Source organism: Podarcis filfolensis, assembly GCF_964270895.1.
Source record: "Podarcis filfolensis genome assembly, chromosome: 1".
NCBI classification, from domain to species: Eukaryota; Metazoa; Chordata; class Lepidosauria; order Squamata; family Lacertidae; genus Podarcis; species Podarcis filfolensis.
The window spans coordinates 78,735,150-78,757,573 of record NC_139604.1 but is presented as its reverse complement, the minus strand read 5'-3'; the positions used below and the strand labels follow the sequence as shown (position 1 = coordinate 78,757,573).

Below are 22,424 nucleotides of genomic sequence, written 5' to 3'. Positions count from 1 at the left end.
TCAGTGTATCATATATTCTGAGTATCTGGAGACTAGACTGAGGGACTTGCAAATGTATTGGAAAGGGAGGGAAAGGTGAAAGGGAGAGAATGGATATTTGATTGCCTGGATGAAGGGATAAGACTATTTAAAGACACGACATTCTGCTTTGGCTTATATAACACATTTCTCAATACATGTAATGTGACAAGCCACTCTACATGATAACAAATCATCGATCTCTGTGGCATAGGTTGTTTTGCTCAGATTCATCTTCCTTCCTTTTTGGCTTCCCTCTTGCTGACTGCAGTATAAAATTAAATCTAAACTCAATCAGTCCATATTTCAGCTTGCCATTATCACACAGACACCCCTTACCACCCCACTCCTATTAAGTAAAATATACAGTTGTGTGTGTTAGCAGTATAAAAAAAATGATGATTTAGTCAAAAGGGGTGGTGGTGGTGGAAGAAGCCAGGTCCTGAACTCTCACAGAGGTAACTTGACTGAAATGCATTTTAATAGGAAAAATTATTGATTCCCTGTACAGCTGAGCAAATGGAAACTTGAACTGTATTTCTCATATCAAATGGCATAATACATGTCATCAATAATGAAAAAGTTTTCTACGTGGCAGGCAATTATCTTAATTTAAAAACAAACACAAGCACCATACTACAATTTCATGCAGGGTAAGAATAATTGCTGCAAATTCTGTTGTCTAAGCTGCTGTACTTTACTCTCCATATATCTAATATTTGAAAGTGGGGCAACAGGGTGCAGACATCTTGGACAAGTGCCTTCTTGCAAGCGTATGCAGCAACAAGTGTTTGACACTTTTAACGTGCATTTATAATGGATTTCTACTGGACCATCTGCTCCTCCTCCTGCTGCTACATACGTGTTCTTCAATATTCCTACATTATTGACTCCACACTGGCTTTCCTTGAGTCCTCCCGGGCCACTGTTTCCATTTCCATAATCCACTCCCCTTTTTCAACAGTGGAAATCAGTTGCACTATCATGCCTTGCCACCATCCCACTTTTTCTACAGCTACAGCTCATCAGCCCAGACCAGGTGATCTGGGGCCCTAACCAGGTGTGTGTGCTGGGGGTGGGGGGTGGGCGGGAATCTGGGTTATGACCACAGCCAATGGATGTGACTCTTACTTTTGTACACAAGTCTGTATTTCGGCCATACAAAAGCCAGAGGTTTTCAGACAAACATCTGTCCATGGTGCATGCAGGCAAGCAGAAGCCATCGTCCAAGAATACAATTTAGCCAGGCAAAAACACACAAGGAAGGGGTGGAGACAGCATTAGCCAAATGGCTAGATACTATCAGCCAAGACAGGAAAGAATCATGCAAACAAGTGCTAGTGGCCCACATGTCTTTAAGTACTTTGTCTATACCCTCAGGTTGCAACAACTGAAACCCACCCAGGCAATAATGGTGATACAGTTCTACGGGAGCATCTTGCTTATGGACTGCATTCAACACCACCTCCAAATTGGAATAGGTGTAATAGATTTCATTACGTGCAAACATTCATATCACATTATCCCAGGTATGTGCTGCATGTGTGAGAATGCATGTGCAAGATCCCCCATTGCACATTCAGGATCATGTCATGCTATGAAGGCAAATCCTTACTCTTTTTGAATTTTAATAGCTAGATCTCAGGGTTGTTGTTTTTTGCCATTTTACACAATCCGCTTGGTGCTTGGCTTTCAATTGCTACAGCATCTCAATACCTGGATCATGGAAGGCTCTTTGCAAAAGTGGGATGCCCCTCAAAAATAAAAGGACACCTTGAGAGGTACAAACAGCATCCTATTGATAACACTAATGCACTTAGCAGCTTGGTCATTATTCAACCGTACTTTGTTAAAGGCCATTTCTATAAGAACCGCCCCCCCAACAATAAATCTTTGCTCCAATGGTCTAATTTGGAAGCCAAGTCTGCAAATAGATTTTGTTGGCATGCTCTGCAATCCCCTTAATGCTATCTATACATGCCATGCAGCAGTTTTATGACAAATGCTTCATTTTATATTCATCCAAGCAGCTTTCTATTTTAACCTTCAGTTCAAAACATAAATATAAGGGTGGCAGTTTTATGGGAGAAGGAAAAAAGGGGGGGATCTACAGATAATTAACTGTTGAATTGTATAAACACTGATTTATCCTCCTGCTTGTTTCCTTCCGCAAGTAAGCAGATTAAAAACCACAGCCAGTGCCTGGGCCAACCAAAGTCGTGCAGACATTCTTACCCCACAGAGCCATGAAGACTGAGAAGAAGACAGTTGCTGGGTTGTCAAAGAGATGGCTTGCCCGAGATGTGGCACAAGCGGAGCTCAGCTTCCAATAGCTACAGGTTCTATCGCATAAGGGACACATAGTAATATTGTTCCTCTGGTCACACATCTCCATGCTGAGGGAAAACAAACAGTGCATGTCAGGTAAATACAAACCATTCTTCAAACTTGGTGTTTTCTTGTCCTGCTTCTCCCCTGGTCCCAATCTGTAATTTATACAGATTGTATATTCACCTGACTGACCTGCCAAAAGCTCTTTTCATGAATCCACCTCCTCATTTCAGACTTACCTATGGCTGTTTATACACCATACATTGAAAACATGCACCCCAAATTCTGAGAACTGAAGTTTGCTAAGAGCTCTGGGAGCTATAGCTTTGTACACTTTAAATATATAGTGTATATGCAGCCTATATGACAGTATTAGCTGCATGAAGTTACAGTACAAAAAAAAGAAGAAGGGAAATAGCACTGATTCCGTTATAGAGACTCTGCCCTTAAATGTTTGTCTATTATGCTGGTGTGGCTCTGCTATTGCTGCATTTTGTGATGTCATACTGGTCTAAGTATTTTTGTGCTGGTACAATATTGTATGCTTAGGGCATGAAATGTCTTTCCCGGACACCTAGGAGCCTGCAGAACACCAGTGCCCTAAGACATTCTACTCCATTCTCCTGAGACGCAACTAGTGTTGTTGTAGTTACTGAGCTATACTGGCCCAGTGTCAATGTAAAGTGGCCAATATAATCCAACATGTATCAACAGTTAAGGAAACTGGGACAGGCCACAGAATTGTGCTCTCCCTCAACCTTTCCTCCGCCCCCTGCACTCTCCTTTTCCTTCCTTTTTCAGCATTAACTACTGCTGCACTGACATTAACCCTGGTTAATACTGGCCAGCGTTTGCATTTAACCAGAGCTTGAAAGCAGGGTATGAATATGGTCTCCAGACACCAGTTAAAGATAATTGAGGTTAATGTTAACTTTGGCTAGCACAATGCAGATAGAAAGCCATAAGATGGAAGGAAGAAATTCACATTGCGGCTAGGGAGGAAACACCAGCTCTGTAACCTGTTCTCATTCCATTTACGTACATGTTCCATAAATTATTTCTGTACCAGACCATTGCCTATCACTAAATTTCCTTCCGTCTAGGAATTATAGCAAGTAAACAAGTCAAGGCAGTTTAGGCATTTCAATGGAATTTGCCCCAGGTTGACTCCTATCTCCTGGTACCTTCATGGCACAAAGAACTTGTTTAGGCAGGCATTTCTATAGGAGTGAGGAAGACAGGGCAAGGGTGAGCCTTCTCTGGAAACAGACTTCAGAGGAACCCTCACTATGTACAAATGTACGAAGTATACATGGACTCAGAGCTTAATTTGCAGCACAGCTCTCTGAAGACCTGCTTTCAGTGCCATCCCTTAAACATGTGTACGTAACAGAATGCTTTGCAAAACGCATTCCCCATCCCATTAGTCCTCTTCAATTTGCAGAAGGAGAAAAGCATTTCCAGGCTGGTTGAGGTTTTTTTTGACACCCACTCCCTTCAACTTTTTAGCATATGTCCAAGCAGTTTTCAACTTGACCAGCATTTTCTAGGCATGGGGCTGGGCAGTTTTCTCCTTTCCCAGGAAAAACCCGCTCTTTAGCTTTAAATCAGAACAAACAGCAATCCACGGAAAATTGGGTTGCTGTTTGTTCTGAGTGAGCACTAGAGAGCAGTTTTCTCTGGGGAAGAGAAGCAGGACAAGAGCGAGTATGGATAAGCTCATAGCCTCTCCAGAACTCCTCCCAACGTGTAACCATTTTTCTTGAACTATGATGCTTAATAATAAAAATGACCATTAGAATCAAACTCATGCTTCAAGGAATATGAGAAGTCATGGGGGAAAGGGTTAAGTGGTGATCTACTATGTATTTTGGTAATTTGTTTGTTTGCTATGCATTTGGACACCTTTTAGAATTCTGGACTGGATTACTTCAGAGAATGACATTTCAGAAGACTAGTTCCAGGGATGCCAGTGCAGATGTTTCTGGACTCCAACTCCTATTATTCCTGACCATTGGCCATTCTTACTGACGGGGTTTGTAGGCCAATAACATCTGGAGAGCATCACATTGGCTATGCCTGGTCTATACTAAGGAAACTCTTTCCTCCCACATGCCACACTAAGTTCTGAACCCCTTACGTCTAATCTTTGCAGCGATTCCATCAGCCAGATACCACAAGGAAACAAAAATGTTGAGGAAAAACAGACATTTCCCATAAATTAGAACTGCGTCGCAAGTTGCAGCACTTAACTAATATACATTATTAGCATCCTTCTATTTCCTGTACCCTATATTGATCTATTTTCAATTAAAGATCTGAAAGCTTTAAAAAGCAGCCACAGAAAATGTGACTCTTGAGAGATATAAGGCAAGTAAGCTGATATCTTTTTCCTGAATAAGACCTGTTGGTGTCAGAGTATGCAAGCTTTCAAGACTGATGACAGCAAGTTACATATAATGGATCATTAAGTGAAGTTAGTAAAACTCCCATCTTATCAGCTTTGGACCTCATGCAGAACAGTTCTGTATGTATATTCAGAAGTCCCATTGACTTCAATGGAACTTACTCCCAGGTAAATGCGTACAGAGCATTGAAGCCTCATTCTTAGAGAAGATCACTGTATATAACAAGCTAAATAAAAAAAATAAAAAAGTTGTCCAGTAGTGCCTTAGAGACTAAGTTTGTTCTTGGTATAAGCTAACTAGTGCTTCTAATTTCAGCAGGGTGTAGATATTTCGATACTCAAAATTAATTCATCTCCCATCTATGAAATGGTCAAGCAGTTTCTGTGCATGGAAGCTGAGTACCTATTAGCACTCAATAGTTTTTTGTATATAAGCATCTCTGGATTTGGGGCAGTACTTGCCCCTTATATGTACAAGACTCATCAACAGGCATGAAATAAGCTAACGCTTATACTTTCATCTAATGTTATTTATACATTTATCTTGAGTTCAGCAGTGTTAGCTATGTGCGAGAAGTTAATATACCTGCACAGTTCATACAGCTGTAATCAGATGATAAACTTATTTCATGCCTGAGCATGACTGAGCAGACTGGACATGGCCTGTGTCATAAGAGGAAATGAGGACGTTTTGAACACGTGGAAGATGGAAACCCACAAATGTGTATGTTACCTTGGTATGTTCTCGTCCACTGTTGCACAGCCATACAGGAACACGATAATCCCCACAATGGAAGCTGGAATAAGCATTTGTGTATAAACGCCAAGCCAGGCAAAATACAGTCCAATCTTTTCACCAAAGTACTTTCTGAAATACATTGAAGGGGAAACATTGTGCAATGTTTACTATTTCTTAAATTGTACCATGCTTAAGCTTATGAATCACACAGCAGGGTTGACTTTGAAGGAGAAAATAAGCCCTGTTGATTAGTTGGAATGCATTTCCCCTTGGAGGATTCTTGTCTGCATGCTGCTTGGAACAGATCCAGGACTGGAGGCACCAAGTAAGTCATCCATTCCTGCTTATCAGGCAGCTTTGCTGATCTGTTTCTATAGCTATCTTGGTCACCACAGGCTTGGCGAGGATCTCCTCACGCTGGCTCAGTTCAGACACAATGATAAACCATGGTTTATTGTTATGAGGACAATAAGGCATGTCTTCTTTCCTCCCTGCCCCAAGTGCAAGGCAAGGGGATTGGGAGGCTCAGCTTCCACTTAGTGGCAAACCACAGTACACCGTTTCCTTTAAGCCAGGCATGGCCAAACTTGGCCCTCCAGATGTTTTGGGACTACAACTCCCATCATCCCTAGCTAACAGAACCAGTAGTCAGCGATGATGGGAATTGTAGTCGCAAAACATCTGGAGGGCCAAGTTTGGCCATGCCTGCTTTAAGTAAAGCATAGTTTGCAAAATCCAGACACCTGTGGTTTGCCATTAAGTAGAAACAATAGCCTTCAATTTCCTTCCCTCACACATGTCTGAAATGAGCTTTCCTTTTAGTGCACAGACTCTCCTGTTCCAAAAGCAATAAATGAAACCCAGATTCTAAGTGTAGAGTCTTAATTTAACAAAGTCTTCCTTTATTTTGTGCAGATGAATGTGATAAATGGAGCTGCACAATATATTGAAGTGTCTGGCTAAAAGCTGAAAAAAATGAAGTAGGAGGTTAGAGAGAAAAATATATTCCCTTGCTGATTCTTTCCAGTGAAGCTTTCATTAAGTCAAAGTATATTGCTAATGGATACTGTTCCATTCAGCCTTTTGTAGTAAGGTGGTGTCACTAGAATTTGGTGGTGGTAGCAGAGCATTCAGGTTTTTCCCAAGCTGCATCTCCCTGGGAATTGCTGAAAAGGGTGGAGTTGCAAAATAGTACCTGCTACCTGCCTTGTTACCTTTGGGGCCTTGCTATACATTGTGTTAAAAATGTGATTAGCAGTTTTGTCATTTTTTAAAAAATAAAATGAAATACTAGGAATGTGGGAAGGGGGGGAGTATCAGTTTGGCATCAATTTGTGGAAGTTTAGGCCACTCCTCCCCAGCCATGATCCCATTTTCTCCACTCCTATTGTTGGACGCAGCATGGTGTAGTGGTTTGATTGTTGGATTTGGACCTGGAGGGCCAGAGTTCAAATCCCCACACAATTATGAAGCTCACTGGGTAACTATGGACCAGTCTCTATCTCTTGGTCTAATCTATGCCACAGAGTTGTTGTGAGGATAAAATCTGAGTGTGGGGGAATAACCATGCATGTTCCTGGAGAAAAGGTAGGCTATAAATTGAATTAAAACAAAATAAGCATGATCTTAAGTTTGTGGAAGGATCACAGTACAGTAATAGAGACCATTATTGCATGCAGAAACTTCAGCCCCAGGCATCTCCAGGTAAAAAGGTAAAAGACCCCTGGACGGTTAAGTCCAGTCAAAGGTGACTATGGGGTTGTGGTGCTCATCTCGCTTTCAGGCTGAGGGAGCCAGTGTTTGTCCACAGACAGCCTTCCGGGTCATGTGGCCAGCATGACTAAACCGCTTCTGGCTCAATGGAACACAGTGACAGAAAACAGAGTGCATGAAAACGCCATTTACCTTCCCACCGCAGCGGCACCTACTTGCACAGGTGTGCTTTCGAACTGGTAGGTTGGCAGGAGCTGGGACAGAGCAACAGGAGCTTACTCCGTCATGGGGATTTGAACCACCAACCTTCAAATTGGCACGCCCAAGAAGCTCAGTGGTTTAGACCACAGTGCCACCTGCATTTAGAACCACTCTTGGTTGTCAAACTGAATACAGAGAGAGGATGAACATATGACCTGGGCAGTTTGACTTTTCTCTTGAGCCTCAAGCTGTAAACAAACATTTGGAGGAAAGGGGCAAGGCAATATTTTAGGTTTAATGAGGGACCACATTCTCCTTACCTCACTAGGTCAATTGGTTGGTACTTATAAAAGACTCCATAACTTGCCCATTCCTCACACAGGAGCTGTAAAAGAAATTTAAAATTAAAACTAAAACTAAAACTGCAAGCAAGCAGTTCCTTCCTTGCTTCCACTACAGAGTTCACATTGTCCTCTGGTGTCACCATCTTGTGGGTTTATGTTCTTTAATCCACCAATACATATAATTTGCATTAAGTATTGAACATGAGTTTGATGGTTTGGCTCACTGACAGCTTCTTGTATTAATCTACAAGAGAACTAACAGACAGATATAAAGGTGCTGGGGGGCGGAGGGCGGGAGGCAAGAGCGGCCTTGATGTATGATTTGTAGCAATGCACATACTAGAAAGGCTCTTAATAGATCTGGAGGATGTTTGTTCTTTGAGTTATTAGTGTGGGTTAAGACGAAAGAACCTGGCTTATAGTCTCTGAACTAATATTATGCACTATATGAAAGATGCACACTGAACCTAAGAGTAGGACAAAATGATCTTTCTTTATTATTCTTTCCTTCTTTTTTTTACCACGATGTTAGCCAAATCAAATAAAGACCACTATTAGTATAAACCCATAAAATTAGAGAAAACTGAGCTGGCCATTTTCTTTCTTTCTTTCTTTCTTTCTTTCTTTCTTTCTTTCTTTCTTTCTTTAAAAGATTGATTATTCTTGTCACTGGGTAATGACAGGGAGAAAAATAACAATATTTGTGCTTGGTGCGTTATTGTTGATTGCTGCAATTCTGCCCCACCCTCAATTTTGTTCAACACCCCTTTAAATGATGGCTATTGATTTTGATTTGTGCAAGTTCGTTGGATTACAGCCAGTGAGTTTTAATATTCCACAGAGGTATGCATTTCACTACCAAACACTACCTCCCTGAATTTACATCCAAACTCCTCAGGACACAGGGATAAGTCTGGAGGTCAGTTGGGCCAAAGCTATGACAGTAGAACGTGCAAACACAACCCTATCATGTTGCGGGAGAGGTGAGACTCTGGAGATCTCGCCATTGCAGCATTTATGAAAATCAGAGATCCATCATGAATTTGTTATGCTTGGCATGCAGTTAATCTCAATTCTTAAATTAAACTTCTGAAATAACCAAATTCTCCAAATGTCAAGGAAAGTGTTTCAGTTACTTTTGTGTGTTTGTAACACTTTTTTCATTTAGGACTTTTGGACTGACCACTTGATTCATAGTTCATAATTGAAGGTTTTATATTGCAATCTGCAGAGTGAAAAATTGCAGCTGAATGAGGAGGCAATGAGGCCTCCTTGCTCAGTAGTGTGGGAAAATGGCCCGAATGGAAGAGATGTTCCACCACATCTGTCTATGCAAGCGGACACTTAGCGGAGCACTGCTTTTCTTCCCAATTGCTGGGTGGCAGAAAAAGGAGTTGCATTTGATATAGGAAACCTTATGCAGGCTTATTGGAAGTAGCAATGCTGACTTGGACACATCAGAGCAACTTCCTGACTATACCTTTTACAACGTGGAGCAACAGTACATTTTAATCTTTGTTCTTAAATCAAAGTGCACCGAGGGTGAATACCAACACGGATATTTAAGGTCACAGAGTTCGTCTGGATTTACACCACTGTGGGGTATGTGCAAAATCTCATAAGGGCCGACAACAGCAAAGAGCGTTAATAAACAGATGCAAATGTGTCTAGCTCTCAATTATTTATTATGGAATCACAAAATGGATTAAAAATGTTGGGAAGCCAACATTTTCCACCTTTTGAGATGCTCTTCAATTACTGGGGGAGGCCAGTATGTTCTGGCCTTCAGCTTAAAAGAGGCTTTGAACCCTTACTGGAGCCAAGTAATAACAAAGATACCAGGGATCTTCACAAGACTGAGATTTCCTCTGAGCGGAATGATCTAATCTGAAGCTCAGTTATGTAAATCGCTGCTCATCCATCAGCATTTTTTTAAAAAATAAACCATAACCCAAATTTAGCCAAAGTTTTGATTCCTAAAATGCTTTGCATGTTCACTCATGCTGTTTGGAAGGCACTACCATATTCCTCTCATGTTATGTGCTCGTAAACAGCTGCGTGGCAAGCCTCTTTGGCTGCATTCACACATAACATTAAACCAAAGACAACACAAGCTTGGCAGTAAAAATACAACAATGGTAAATTAAATAACTAAAAATGTGGTGTCCTTTCAGGGCACCCAGAATCAGCTGCCTAAGGCAACAGCATCATTCCACAGAGAGGCCAGTGCCGTTAAAGCAGGAAGAGTATGTGCCTGTTAAATTCAGCATGTTTCTCTTTTAAATACTTGAGAGAATATGGTGATCATCTGTTTCTTAATATTTTAAAGGCACAGATTCTACATTTCTGCACATGTGTGCCCTTCACATTTAACCACAAGTGTGAATATGTGGCACACAGGTGACTCACACCTGAGGATAAAATTGAGCATGTGAAGCGACCTTCTGTGGTAAGGATAGTTCACTCTGTGTATTATTAAAGAAACTCTCTTTGCTGCCATTTTGTTTCATGTGTCAGCAATGAGCCCAGGCACCGAAAATAGGCCAGAGGATGCAGGCCTAAGCCCTACCGGAAAAAGAAGTGAAGATGGCATTGGGAAGAGGCATGCATCAAATCCTTGGCCAGGTAGTACATTCTTCTCTCTGACTGAATGTCCAGATAGCACAAAGTGACAACTGGCGTGCTCAGATAATAGCATCTCCTTCATGAGAATCCCTCTGCTATTTATGCAGGGAAGAGAAAGTGTCAATGGAACAGAGGAATCACAACAATACCTTCCTCTGTCTGAAGGAGCAGCAGTTCAGTTATATTTAGCTTTCAGATGAATAACGCAGCAGTTAGCAGTGAGAAATTGCTTATTTTGTGAAAATGTCCCCTACATAAATGGAATTCTGAAATTAGCAAGAACCACCCTACAACTGCAACTGGAAAATTATATGGCATGTGCCCTTAAAGGGGTAACATTTCCTATGACATTTGGGACAATTGGCAGGGCTTGCTCAAGCGATTTTGCAACATTAGATGGAGTAAGATTTTGTCATTTGTTCTCACCCCAACCCTTTGAGTATCATCATGTTCAATGCCTGAATAGCAAAAGACCACACTTTTAAAATAGATTGTTAGCAATCTAGTACAACTATGTTTTTTCATTACATTACTCAAGGTAGCACATGCCACTCAAATACTGAATAACATATAATGTCTGGTATTATTAGACACATGTACTTGCTCAAGTTATTGAAAGTTACAATTGGTGGAACGTGAAGTGTACACATTGCTTTCTGGCTTCCTTTCGGCTAACAAACAAGAGCAGAGGAAACAACTAACACCAACAAAAAGGTTACTCAGGAATGGGGAACAGGTCAGCAATGGAATCTGTCTCAGAATCAGAGTTTCATGGGAACTAAGAACCTTGTTTTCAGCCTGATATCCTAAGGATATTTATTCTGATATCTCACTCATTTCTCTTTACATTTGAAAGGCTGTTAACCTTATTGCGAAATAATTTTAACGAGACTTGCTTGCAATAAAATCTGCACAAAAATTGCAGCTCTAACAGTCTGCTTAGAAAAGGCTGTGGTGTCTCACACACACGCAGAAACCATCTGCCACAATGTCCCTGCTGCTGCAACATTCCCACCCTGGCTCTGTGATTCTGGAATATGCTTCCAGAATACTGTTCTCTCTCATTTGCTACCCCAACCAAGCAATCAGTTAGGTGGGTTGGCTGGGCCCGAAACTTGACATGTATCCATATGATCCATACTTCAAGAGGTGAACCATAAAGCTGACACTCTGAGAGGTGAGTCCTCAAGTACCAACTTACTTTTCTGTCATTGTGCTCAACGTGTTCACCTTCATAATCCCCCTTTTTAAAAAAGAAAAGAAAAGAGATATTATGCAACAAATCAAAAATGACATGTGTTCTTTTTTTCTTGTATACATGCAAGACCAGTAATTATGACAGAGAAAGACACGACTTCCGAATTAGCAAATCATGTCCTAGGCAAGCCTTTGCTAATCTCATGTCATCCATTTTTTTCAGCGAAAAGGGAGCTGTTCAAAACATCTAGAGGACACCAGGTTGGCAAGGGCTAAGGCCCTCCCTTGGCAGACTGGGCAGCTGCTCTAGGGGGAATAACATATTTATTCATCTATTTTAAAAAGTATATCCCACTTTTCGCCATGTAGGTCTCAAAGCGGCTTACTACAATAAACACATGCACAATTAAAAACATGAATCAAATCTCCAAAATTTAAAACCTCTAAAATTGAGAAACTCAAAAAAGAAGGGAAAAAAGAAGTAAAACATCTGAGAAGCATTCAGGTGCAAAGGGCTCCTGAAAGAACACAATATTGACCAGGCAACTAAACTAAAAAGGGATGGTGCCTAACTGACTTCTTGTGGGAGGGAATTTCATAGAACTGAACCCACAACACTGAAAGCATGTTCCCTTGTTGGCTTCTAGCCCACAGGGAACCACTAATAGTACGCCCACCACGACCTCAGTGATGGATCTGGGGTGCTCAGGGTAAAGTGGTCCTTCAGGTATTCAAGGATTTGCACTCTAGTACCAGAGCCTCTTAACCTGGCCCAGTGGCAGACAGGAGGCTAGTGCAGCAGTGTCATGTGTTGGCAGTAGTCTGTTCCCATTACCAGTGTAGCAGCAGCATTCTGCATTGGCTGAAATTTCTAGACCAGACCGAAGGGCAGCCCCACATAGAGAGCACTGCAATTATCCTGTCTTGAGATTACGAATGCCTGAGCTATAGTGGTCAGGTTATCCCTATCCAGGAACGGGTATCCCTATCCAGGAATGTCTGTTGTTTGAGCCTGAGTTTTCCCACTGCATGCTGGAAGTGATTCACAAGAACAAGACGACTAAACCTGTTAAGAGCATTTCCTTCCTTCATCTTTTAAAGTCACCTAATGACAGGTGTAACACAGCAATGCTGGAGATCACCGCCTTAGTTTCTGTAGACAGGAGTGTCTACATTGTCAGTTGACACATGTATGAAAGTAAGCTGCTGCTTATGAGACCTCCTCCTACAGTAACTCCACAGAGTGTCTAAGCTGCCACAGGTTTCTCTGGCTTGGTTTGAAAACGCCACGAAAGAGCAGTCACAAGGTGAACTGGTACAGGAAAAGGGGGGCAGTAGCAATATAAGGTGATTCTTTTTTGAGTGCAGAAAGGAATGAAAGACTAGGACCAGAGGCAGATTTCCACATTAATAATAAAAAATATTTATACCCAATGCTTTGAAATGCATTCCTTTTTAATATAAAGCTGGACAACCTAAAGTAGGGATCCGGGTACAGCCCCAGGATCACTGAGAAGCAGGTCTCAGTCTTCTTCTATTATTTCGACTTTGGTGTTAATATTTAAACTGTTTAAACATATTTCTGGGTAAACACATCACATTCACACATAATAAACACATGTTGTGGTTGTTATTGTTATTATTACCATCATCATCATCATCAAGCACCCAAAGTACTTAATTATATTGTGAAATATGAGTATACAATCTGCAGCCTTTAGATAGTTGATAACAATGCAGCAACAGGGTGGCCACTCCCAGATGCATGTAAATATGATTTAATATGTAGCCTATGTTTCAAGTCATATATAAGCAATCCACCTTTACAACAGAAACTGCCCATTGAGAGCATGTGTTGCATTTATTAGGAGTATGTCAAGGAGATTTAGATCAGGAAACCAGCTACATGGTGCCACGGATATAAATATGTATCAGCAATCCCAGTGTCCTTGGCAGAAGAAGGTCAAAAGCATGGTTATTTGCTGAGCAGGTCATTTGCTGAGTCATTTTTACGGCTCTGATTCATATACAGCTAAAGAAAGTTATTATTTGTGTTACAACACCCGTAAAAAGTTGGCCTGAAGAAATTGCTAAAATGTAATATGCAAGCAGAGCGGTAGGATGCTGGGCTCATGAAAGGCTGAAGATGTTTAGGATAGTGTCATTCATACCTAACATGTTAAGGATTCTTGGTATCAGCTTCTAGAAACATAAAATATATTCCAAGACCACTTACATCATGCAAGGGATACGCAGCACTGTAAACGCCATTGGCAAGCAGACTGGTGATCCCTGGAAAAACAACAGAGGATATCTATTTATGCTTCCAAGTCTGAATTCCCTCACATAAACCCACTTTTCAGTTCTGGAGATTTCTCTCTCAAAACATCAGCAGTTTTGTTAGAGAATGAATCTGCACCCATTAATTTGCCTTCACAGCTTTTTGAATGTATAGATTATTAAACATGATTTGTTTTAAGAAACGGAAAGCCGTGGAGAATCAGAGGAAGTCATACGCTGCGGAGTCAAGAGTTTAGTCATTGCAATAAATTACACAACCTGAAGCTTCAAGTTGGATTTGAAAAGCAAGCCCATAGGTTTGGAAGTAGCAAAAGGCGAGGTTATCAGAAAGAGGAGAGTTCAGCTGGGACTGACCACCAGGGGTGTCAATAATAGCCATCCCTCCCACTCTCTTACATACACATCCACAGAAAAGAGTTTTAAAAATCAGATTTAAGCTTGATTAGAGAAGCTGTTTGGAAAGCCTTTGGAAAGACCTTGGTATTATACTTACCATATTTACCACATTTTCGTCTTTTATTTAAAAGGGTAGTTTCCTTCTTTCTTCCCTCTCCTTGCCCTGTTTACACATTTGTCTATTAGTTGTATGATTGAGCAGTTACAATGTTTGTGCGATGGGGACTCAGAGGGATGTATATTATTTCTTCAGGGGAATCATCTTTAAAATTTGAAATTGAATAAGAGAGTATATATCAGGCGCTCCTGTAAGTATAGCTGGGATTTTGCAATGGGTGAAGAATGCGGTTAGAAATTTTAGCTTGCCACAGAATTCCAGCAACTGCTTACTTACAGACTCTTGGAGACTGCAGTATTTGATTGCTGGATGTGTTTTTCATTACAGCTGCTGGCATTAATATAGCTGCTTCCAAATACGGGATACCTGACAGACTTTGAAAGGGTCATGTTACCTCAGAAAACATGCGTGCTGATTCTGATACCCTATCTACAATGGCTTGGATCTAGTCAGCAAAACCAATATTAAAAAGCAATATGAAAACAGCAGTGTGGATATTGACATGATAACAAGGCATTGGATAGGAATATGAAAACATACAGTGTGATATATTCTGTGAGGGGAAATATTTTCAGTTTCGCACCCCTAGGTTCATTAAGTCCATTTTTTACTCTCAGAGTTATTTCACTGATAGGATACTTTACAACAAGAAGAAATACTAATGCCACAGTCTACAAAAGTTATTTGTTGCCTCTTGCAACAAACATTTCATCCAATTCTGCATTGCTACTTAAACCTTCTGCAAACTATTTAGAGCATTCATGCTCAATAACATGGAACCTGGGATACCCTGAACCAATTTACTTCAAAGGCTAAAGCATGGAATTCACTTGAGGGTGAATTTGTTGTATTTGTTGTACAAAGAGTAACATACACATACACATGAATTTATCAGCAGTGAAACCGCAATGGAAGTCAATTTCTTTGGCTAAGCAAGTCTTTTGCTATTGTTTGTTTAGAGTACTTAAAAGAGTGAAGGTGTAGGTGAATGCCTGACCATAAGAAAAATTATAATCAAGTTTTATTGCCTAAGCACTGCTGGCACATTGTTATGTTTATGGCTGTAGATGGCAAATGAAGGGCTGAGTCTATTAAATGCCAAAGACCATCTGTGCAGTTGTTACTAAAAGCTCCCAGTTCATCAGAAGCTTCGATCATGCTCTGAAGAAGAAAGAAAATGCCAACACTGCTCATTTGTCTAGCATCATTAATTATTTGCACAATGGCTCCCTGCCCCTCCCAGCGCCCACAGGAAACAAATCAGAAAGTGTTTCTGTTAAGCATTAAAGGCTTGGGAACAACAAGCCCACACCTTGACAAAAGATTTGACAAAATGTCAATGGATGACCTACTCAAGTGGCAGACTTAGGCTAGTTTTATTAGAGTGGAAAATCTATTGCTGCAACCTCACAAGAAATCACTTCATTTAAGTGATTTTTCCTGGTTCGACAAGCCCCCACCCTACACTGACGCTGCTAGTCAATCCATTCAAATGAGGATCACATAGGAATATAGGAAGCTGCCTTATACTGAATCAGACCATTGGTCAGCTACATCTACCACTGTCTATGCTGCCTGGCAGTGGCTCTCCAGGATTCTCTCCCAGCCCTAAATGGAGATGTCAGGGACTCAACATTGAATCTTCTGCATGCAAAGCTGATGTTCTACTATTAGGCTAGGGCCTTTCCTCATTGGGGGGCTCTTATGTTTCCAATGAAGGTTCCGAGGATGAAATCTGCTGAAAAGTGCTCTGGGTGTCAGTCACCTGAAAACTGAGAAATGTGGAGGTGTCTTGTCAGATTTTGGCGTTAGTGACATCTTGGAAATTCATTTCAGATTGGCTGTTGATCCTAACCAACTTCACACTTTGATATACTGTTAGGATTATATAAAATGCAGTCCCAGACGGCATTACATCACTTTACATCATTTGAAGAAAGTGCCCAACCATTATTTTTTAATCAAGCTGTGCACACTGGTGTTCCCCACCCCCATATCCACTTCTGATGGAAGGAATATATAATTTATTAGACCACTTTCTCTGTTAATGTAGTCATGATTGTTAGGCCACTTTGTGACCACAACGGCAAATTGATTTGTAAATGCTATGATCAGACACAGGTAAAGGAAATGATTTCTTGAAACCTGATTTCTCCTGAAAGAAAAAAACCACACTTCCTTTCTTAAAACAACACACAAGCTTTTAAGCAAGGGTTGATTCCATGAATATTCCTGGTTGGTTACAAAATCAACCAGTTTGATTACTGTTGTTGTATAAAGCATACCACCAATGCATCAAACTCTACAGTTTCCTTTAACACAGTGCTAAGACTCAGGCATATGTCTGTATATTCCAATACAGGCTGTAAGGTATTTCCTCCAACAAGTTTCTCAATAACATACCACTGAAGGAAGAACCTCCATAAAAAACCCCCCACATTACAGTGTCTTAAAGGCACAGCAGAAGCCACTCAACTTGCATTCTGATTTGATTTGTACTTTGTAAGTTGCCTTGATAGGGCTTTTAAAAGCAAAAAAAGCAGGGCATAAATTATTTTATGAAATAAATAAAATACTTAACAAACAAATAAAGAAGTGTACAAGAGTGCTATGGGAAATGTTGATCAAATGGCCCAGTTTAAGCCAGGGATTGATAAATAATCAAAGCTTAGTCTTCCATTATTCGAAAGTTGTTTAATCAGTCTTTGTGCCAATATTTGCACATGCATAGCAGTAATCCGGTTTCCCATACTTGTTTTTAACACCCTGTGGGTGAATGGCTTGCCAGAATAGAAATTACAATAAATTTCAAAGGTTAGCTTTGATTAGAGTAGCGCAGTGAGAGATGTACACAAAGATTAAAAGCCTAAACACACTTACTAGGGAGTAAGTCATATTAAACACAGTAGGACTTACTTCCAAGTAAACATGCATAGGACAGTATTGCACATGTCTTGTTTTGAGACCTGGCAGAATTATATCCAAAGAGCATGGGAAATATGGCATGTATCCATAAAAGGTTGATGGCCTAAAAACAGAGAGATGCATAAACAATGTGAGTGTATGCAATATTTTGGTTTATCATATATGTATAGGTATATCAACTGAGTCTCTCTCCACAAAATCAGTTTAAGCAGTTCATAATCTCTGCAAGTTAAAATATCACACAAATCACTCTCGGTTACATGAACTATATTAGACAAGAGAATAAAAAAACTTGCAAACTCTTCAAACGTAAGTTTCAAATATTCTGGAATCTGGAAAATATGCTGATCTGCAAGCTAAATAAACTTTCTTACCCATGCTATATTTGGCTTTGGTGCATGTAGTTCTTTTCAATATTTCATAAACCTACAAGGGGGAAAAATGGTTTTTATAAACACCAGGTCACCTGTAGCCCTTGGAAAATTAGCAGTAAGATTTTGATTGCATACAGATCAAATTTAAGCACTGGCACGTTTAAGTTCTTGAGCACTATCATCGAATATTAAGAATTTGCACACAGGACACACAGGAATTAGTAGCTTTGTACCGTATGGGTAGAATTCAATAAGGTGAGCATTCCTTCTCTTTTCCCTGCTGGCTGCCCCAAATCTTTTCTAGGGGATCTCCCAACCCTCTGAACCAGATTTGCTGAAGGTGCAGGATGCAAGGTGGGGTGGGAGTAGAGGAGAGAGAGGGAGGGAAGTCTTGCTATGCAAGCAGAGATCCTTGCACTAATGGGGCATAGTAGGTTAATACCTCCCCATGTCTCTTGCTTTGAATGCCATTACTGACTCTTCGGTTGCTCTCCCCCCCCCCCCAAGGTTGATAACCATACCTTCTCATATGTGTACATTCTGCTCAATGAGTTAAAAATCACTGCAAATGTCCACTTTTGGGTCACCACCCTATAAACTATAGCCATTGCCATGTATGCCAGATAGTTACCATACATATATTGTATTATTTCTATCGTATTACTCCTATTATTCAGGAGTTTCCTGAACAACAACAACAACGGTTCACTCGCAACTGCCATCTGCCCAATTGAGTTGGATGATTCATCCATGTTTGTGGTTCCTTGACTTCCAAGGTGCAGGTTCAAGCCAATTAAAACATTCCAAAACAATAGGCTCTTTTCCCACTCTAATGAGCCCCAAAGCGGTGTACTTACCTTCAAGTCTAGGTATACATTTGGAATTATGCTGAAGTCATTCTTTCTGTTTTGCTAAGCACTGTTTTGTTTAAACACGTACTGTTTTAGCATTGTGGCCAAGTTTGCATTTTAGATAGATTTTTGTGTGTCAAAAATAGAAGTCATATAATTAGTGGATTGCAGCTGGATTATCACGCCATGGAAACAAACAGTAAAGAACTATACTTACTAACTATTCTTCTTTTGCAAACAAGAAAAAGAAAAAGAAAACTGCGAAGGATAGTATTTCTGGCAGAACTGATACTTAAAGAGTTTTGTAAAATGAAAACTAAAAAAGGGTTATTTATATTTTATAAATGTTAACATTTTAAAATACAGATATAGAGAAAACAGCAGTAAGTGGATTTTGCTATTTATGGTGTTGATTGTAAGGTATATATATATCTTGTTTTTTATATTTATTTGAAGCTTGGTATAAAATCAAGAGACTTGTTTTCAGCTCCAATCTTAAGTAGTTTCTGCATTCATTTGCTCTTTTATTTAAGCCTTAAATTTTAAAGGGAGTTGTATGCTGCCCTTCAAAATACAATATTTGCAAGGTGGAAAATCTAGAAAGAAATAGTTTTACATTATACAGAATTAATGAATTCTGACAAGCATCTCACCAGAGGATTGTTCTTAAAAGATGCTCCACATATTAGCAACTTCTGTTCAGTTATTTAAAACAAAATTAGGGCTAATGGCTTGTATCTAAGTCTAGTCCTACACAGAGTAGACCCATGGAGATTAATGGAACCTATTGATTGAGGGTCATTAATTGCAATGGTTTTAGTCTGAGTAGGAGTAGCATATATTACCCACGTCCCCAATTAAAGTGGCAATAGATAAACATTGTTTACTTTACTTTTCTCTTTGCAAATAACAGAAAGGAAAGAAGGCAGCATGAGAAAGGCTAGTTAAGTCTATATGGGAGAAAAGGACCAGTACTAGATTACTGAAGGAGCCACAGGAAGTGAAAGATGACATCAGCATACGAAAAATGTTGACATTATGAGCAGGATATATGAGAGTGTTGGATTATTGAGGACTGATTAAGGAAAGGAGGGAGATGGAAGGGCTCCATAGAGGAAGTATTTAAAAAGCCTTTGTACAGACCCTTTCATCCCATAACATCTGACAAGGCAAGAGGACCAACCACAAACTGGATGCTATTCATTAGTGACTCATTAAAGGGCATGGGAGTGCCCGATGAGTTTACAAAAAAAGTCCCACCTTTATAAATTCTACAGTTTATAAAAATGACACTTACTGAGCTAATAACAGAAAACCTGGTGTACATGATCAAGCTCATCCACTAAAAATTGCCACAGCGACAGCAAGTTTAAAGGTGCTGAAAATCAGCACATCGATATTTGTTACTCCAATTTCAAAACATGTATTTCTTTCCAGTTTTTCCAAAAAGATGCATTTTATTCAGGCTTGCGGGGCATGTGATCCTTCAATGGTTTGGTGAACTTCTGAGCAGCCGTTTTCTTATTTCATTCAAGTCTATGACAACTTCTGGTACAATAAGGTGATGCGTGCAAAGATCAATTTTTGAAGTTAATTATTTTGGCCAGGAATACAATGACTGCGGAAGGAACCATATTGCAGATGCTATGTGCAATGTCTATTCTAATATAACATGGCCACATTTGGAAACGAGAAACTCCCATGGGCACGACACAAATTCAGATGGGGAGGATGCAGTGATGGGGACAAAAATGTCTCATATACTCTTGATCCTGCATGTTTTATCTCCATCAAGAACCTCAGATTCTAAGGCAATTCTAAATGCCTCACAACATGCCTGCTGGTGGAAATCTTAACATAGCAAAGAATGAAAGCTTTTCTCCTGATCATAAGCACCTCCAAATCCTTTGCACATCATTGCTGATCATGGGTCATGTCTGTTAAGGCATCAGCCTTAGCTTCCAGCTTCCTTGATTTGTGGAGCCAACATGTGTTGGCGTTAACTCATGACTTTAAACCAGCAGAGTTTTTTTTAAAAAATAAATCACTGAACAGTTATTCCTCTCTCATACAGCTTCTTCACTATGCTAATAGTCCACTCAAGAGTAGACAAGAGCAGCTGGAAATTGGAGCATTCTCTTGTTTCTGAGAAATGGGGAAGACAACAAAGGACCCTTCTTCCATGTTTAAGTTTGCTATGGAACGTCACCCGTCACCACTGCAAAATCATGAAGTCCTGGGAGGTAAGAAAATATTCCCCTCAGTTGTCAGATGAGGAGCTGAGAAGAAAGGACTTTTAAATGAGAAAACTAAATGAATGTTTCTGAACTGTCTGTCACGCAGTGCTAGGGATGGGAGTGAGTAAGTATTGACCTATTTAGTTAATATTATAAGAGAGCTTAGAAATGAATGCTGGATGACAACTTTAGGGAAGAAGGAAAACAAGTGACTAAAAAGGGGGAGGGCTGGACAATTGCTGTCCCCTGCTGAAGAGAATGTCTTTACATAACCACATAAAAAATTATACGCTTCAGTTACAGTTATGTATTGTTTATTGATAAATGCAAAAGGAAGCACAGAAAATGTTCTCTCTTTCCCACGGATTCTTTCTATGGTTGTCTTTCCACTTGATGAGAGTAAACACGTTCTGGAAAGAAAGGCATGGTTCTACTCATCCTCAGCCCTTATTTGTCAGCAGTGCATAACTAGGCCTGGGTATGGGTGATTTCTTCCTATTTCAATGGATCAGTGGCTCACAGCTGATTTTAATGGATCAGTGGTTCACATGGTTGTCCAGTGTTCACTGAATTTTTCTGATTTCAAATTCAAAAAGAGAGCTGTTGTCTGGGGCCACTCTGGAACATGTGTTTGTGGTGGGGAATCTCTTTGTTGTGAATATGCCCAAGAGCCAGCTCACAGGTATTCTGTTACATTGTGTGTGTGTGTAGGGGGGGGATATTTATGAAATGTTTTAGGAACACTTGTTGTCATTATTTTCTCTTCCTATATTTCACAGTAAATCTATACAGAGGACAGGAATTCAGTTCAGGATGACCTGGCTTGAGATTCATACAACAATGCCACTGACATTTCTGTGACATGGAGATGACTCATGTGATAGGGGGAAGTGAGCTCCACTAGCCAGAAAAAAGAAAGCACTGTTTTAAGTTACTGTACATCTTTATTAGCATTTGAATGTTTTTAAATACCCGTTTTTAAGAAGGATTTTGATTTTGCATTTTATAAACTGCTTACAGGCTTTCTTACAATCAAGTAGCATATAATTTTTGTTAAATAAATAAATAAATAAATAAATAAATAAGAAATTAACTGGGAGGAAGCTCCATTGAATTCAAGCCCTATTGGACTTTTTTCCTGAGTAGACATAGTTAGGGTTGGTTTGTAAACTAGGAATACAATATTTTTTATAACGTAAGTATTATAACGTAAGTATTATATTGTAATACTTACTATGGTACTTCTGGTCTTGCTGTCAAAAAAGGAATCTCTGTCAGAGAGGTCAAATCTGTCAAAACATTGAAAGGGGGGGAAGTGATTAAATGTATAATATGGATTTCAAACAAGTCAACTTTATTTTCTGGCTGTGTGTGTCTTTCAAAGGGTTATATTGAAAGAAGAGATGGCACATCTAAATGTTGACTCTTTATTTCTCTGAATTTCCCTGAAAAAGGACCAGCAGCATCTTAAATGTGTTGGAATAATAAATATCTCCTATGCATTGCTTTTTTGCTTCCAGTTCCAGATCTTTAGACAGCAGCCATTCCTCTCTAGAAATCTCAGAAGCCCCCAAATATTCTGTAGCCAAACTGAATGTGCACTCTGATGGGAAGAATAATAAACTCTGTTTCCTAGACAATGTGTAG

The 22,424-nt window shown here is 39.9% G+C and overlaps 1 protein-coding gene across 5 annotated transcripts in view; it reads right to left on the bottom strand.

Moving 5' to 3' along the window:
- Positions 1-22,424, bottom strand: part of ANO1 (anoctamin 1) — a 139,034-nt gene that overhangs the window by 35,826 nt on the left and 80,784 nt on the right. For 3 of the 5 annotated variants that reach the window (XM_083601779.1, XM_083601778.1, XM_083601781.1), the window contains exons 6-13: positions 22,012-22,066; positions 17,690-17,741; positions 14,370-14,435; positions 13,812-13,867; positions 11,580-11,621; positions 7,730-7,794; positions 5,490-5,624; positions 2,254-2,414 (exon numbers count right to left, since the gene is read on the bottom strand). In XM_083601779.1, the coding sequence (XP_083457905.1) occupies positions 2,254-2,414; positions 5,490-5,624; positions 7,730-7,794; positions 11,580-11,621; positions 13,812-13,867; positions 14,370-14,435; positions 17,690-17,741; positions 22,012-22,066 (632 nt within the window). The remainder of the gene's footprint in view (positions 1-2,253; positions 2,415-5,489; positions 5,625-7,729; positions 7,795-11,579; positions 11,622-13,811; positions 13,868-14,369; positions 14,436-17,689; positions 17,742-22,011; positions 22,067-22,424) is intronic. The other 2 variants (XM_083601780.1, XM_083601782.1) reach the window with 1 other exon arrangement.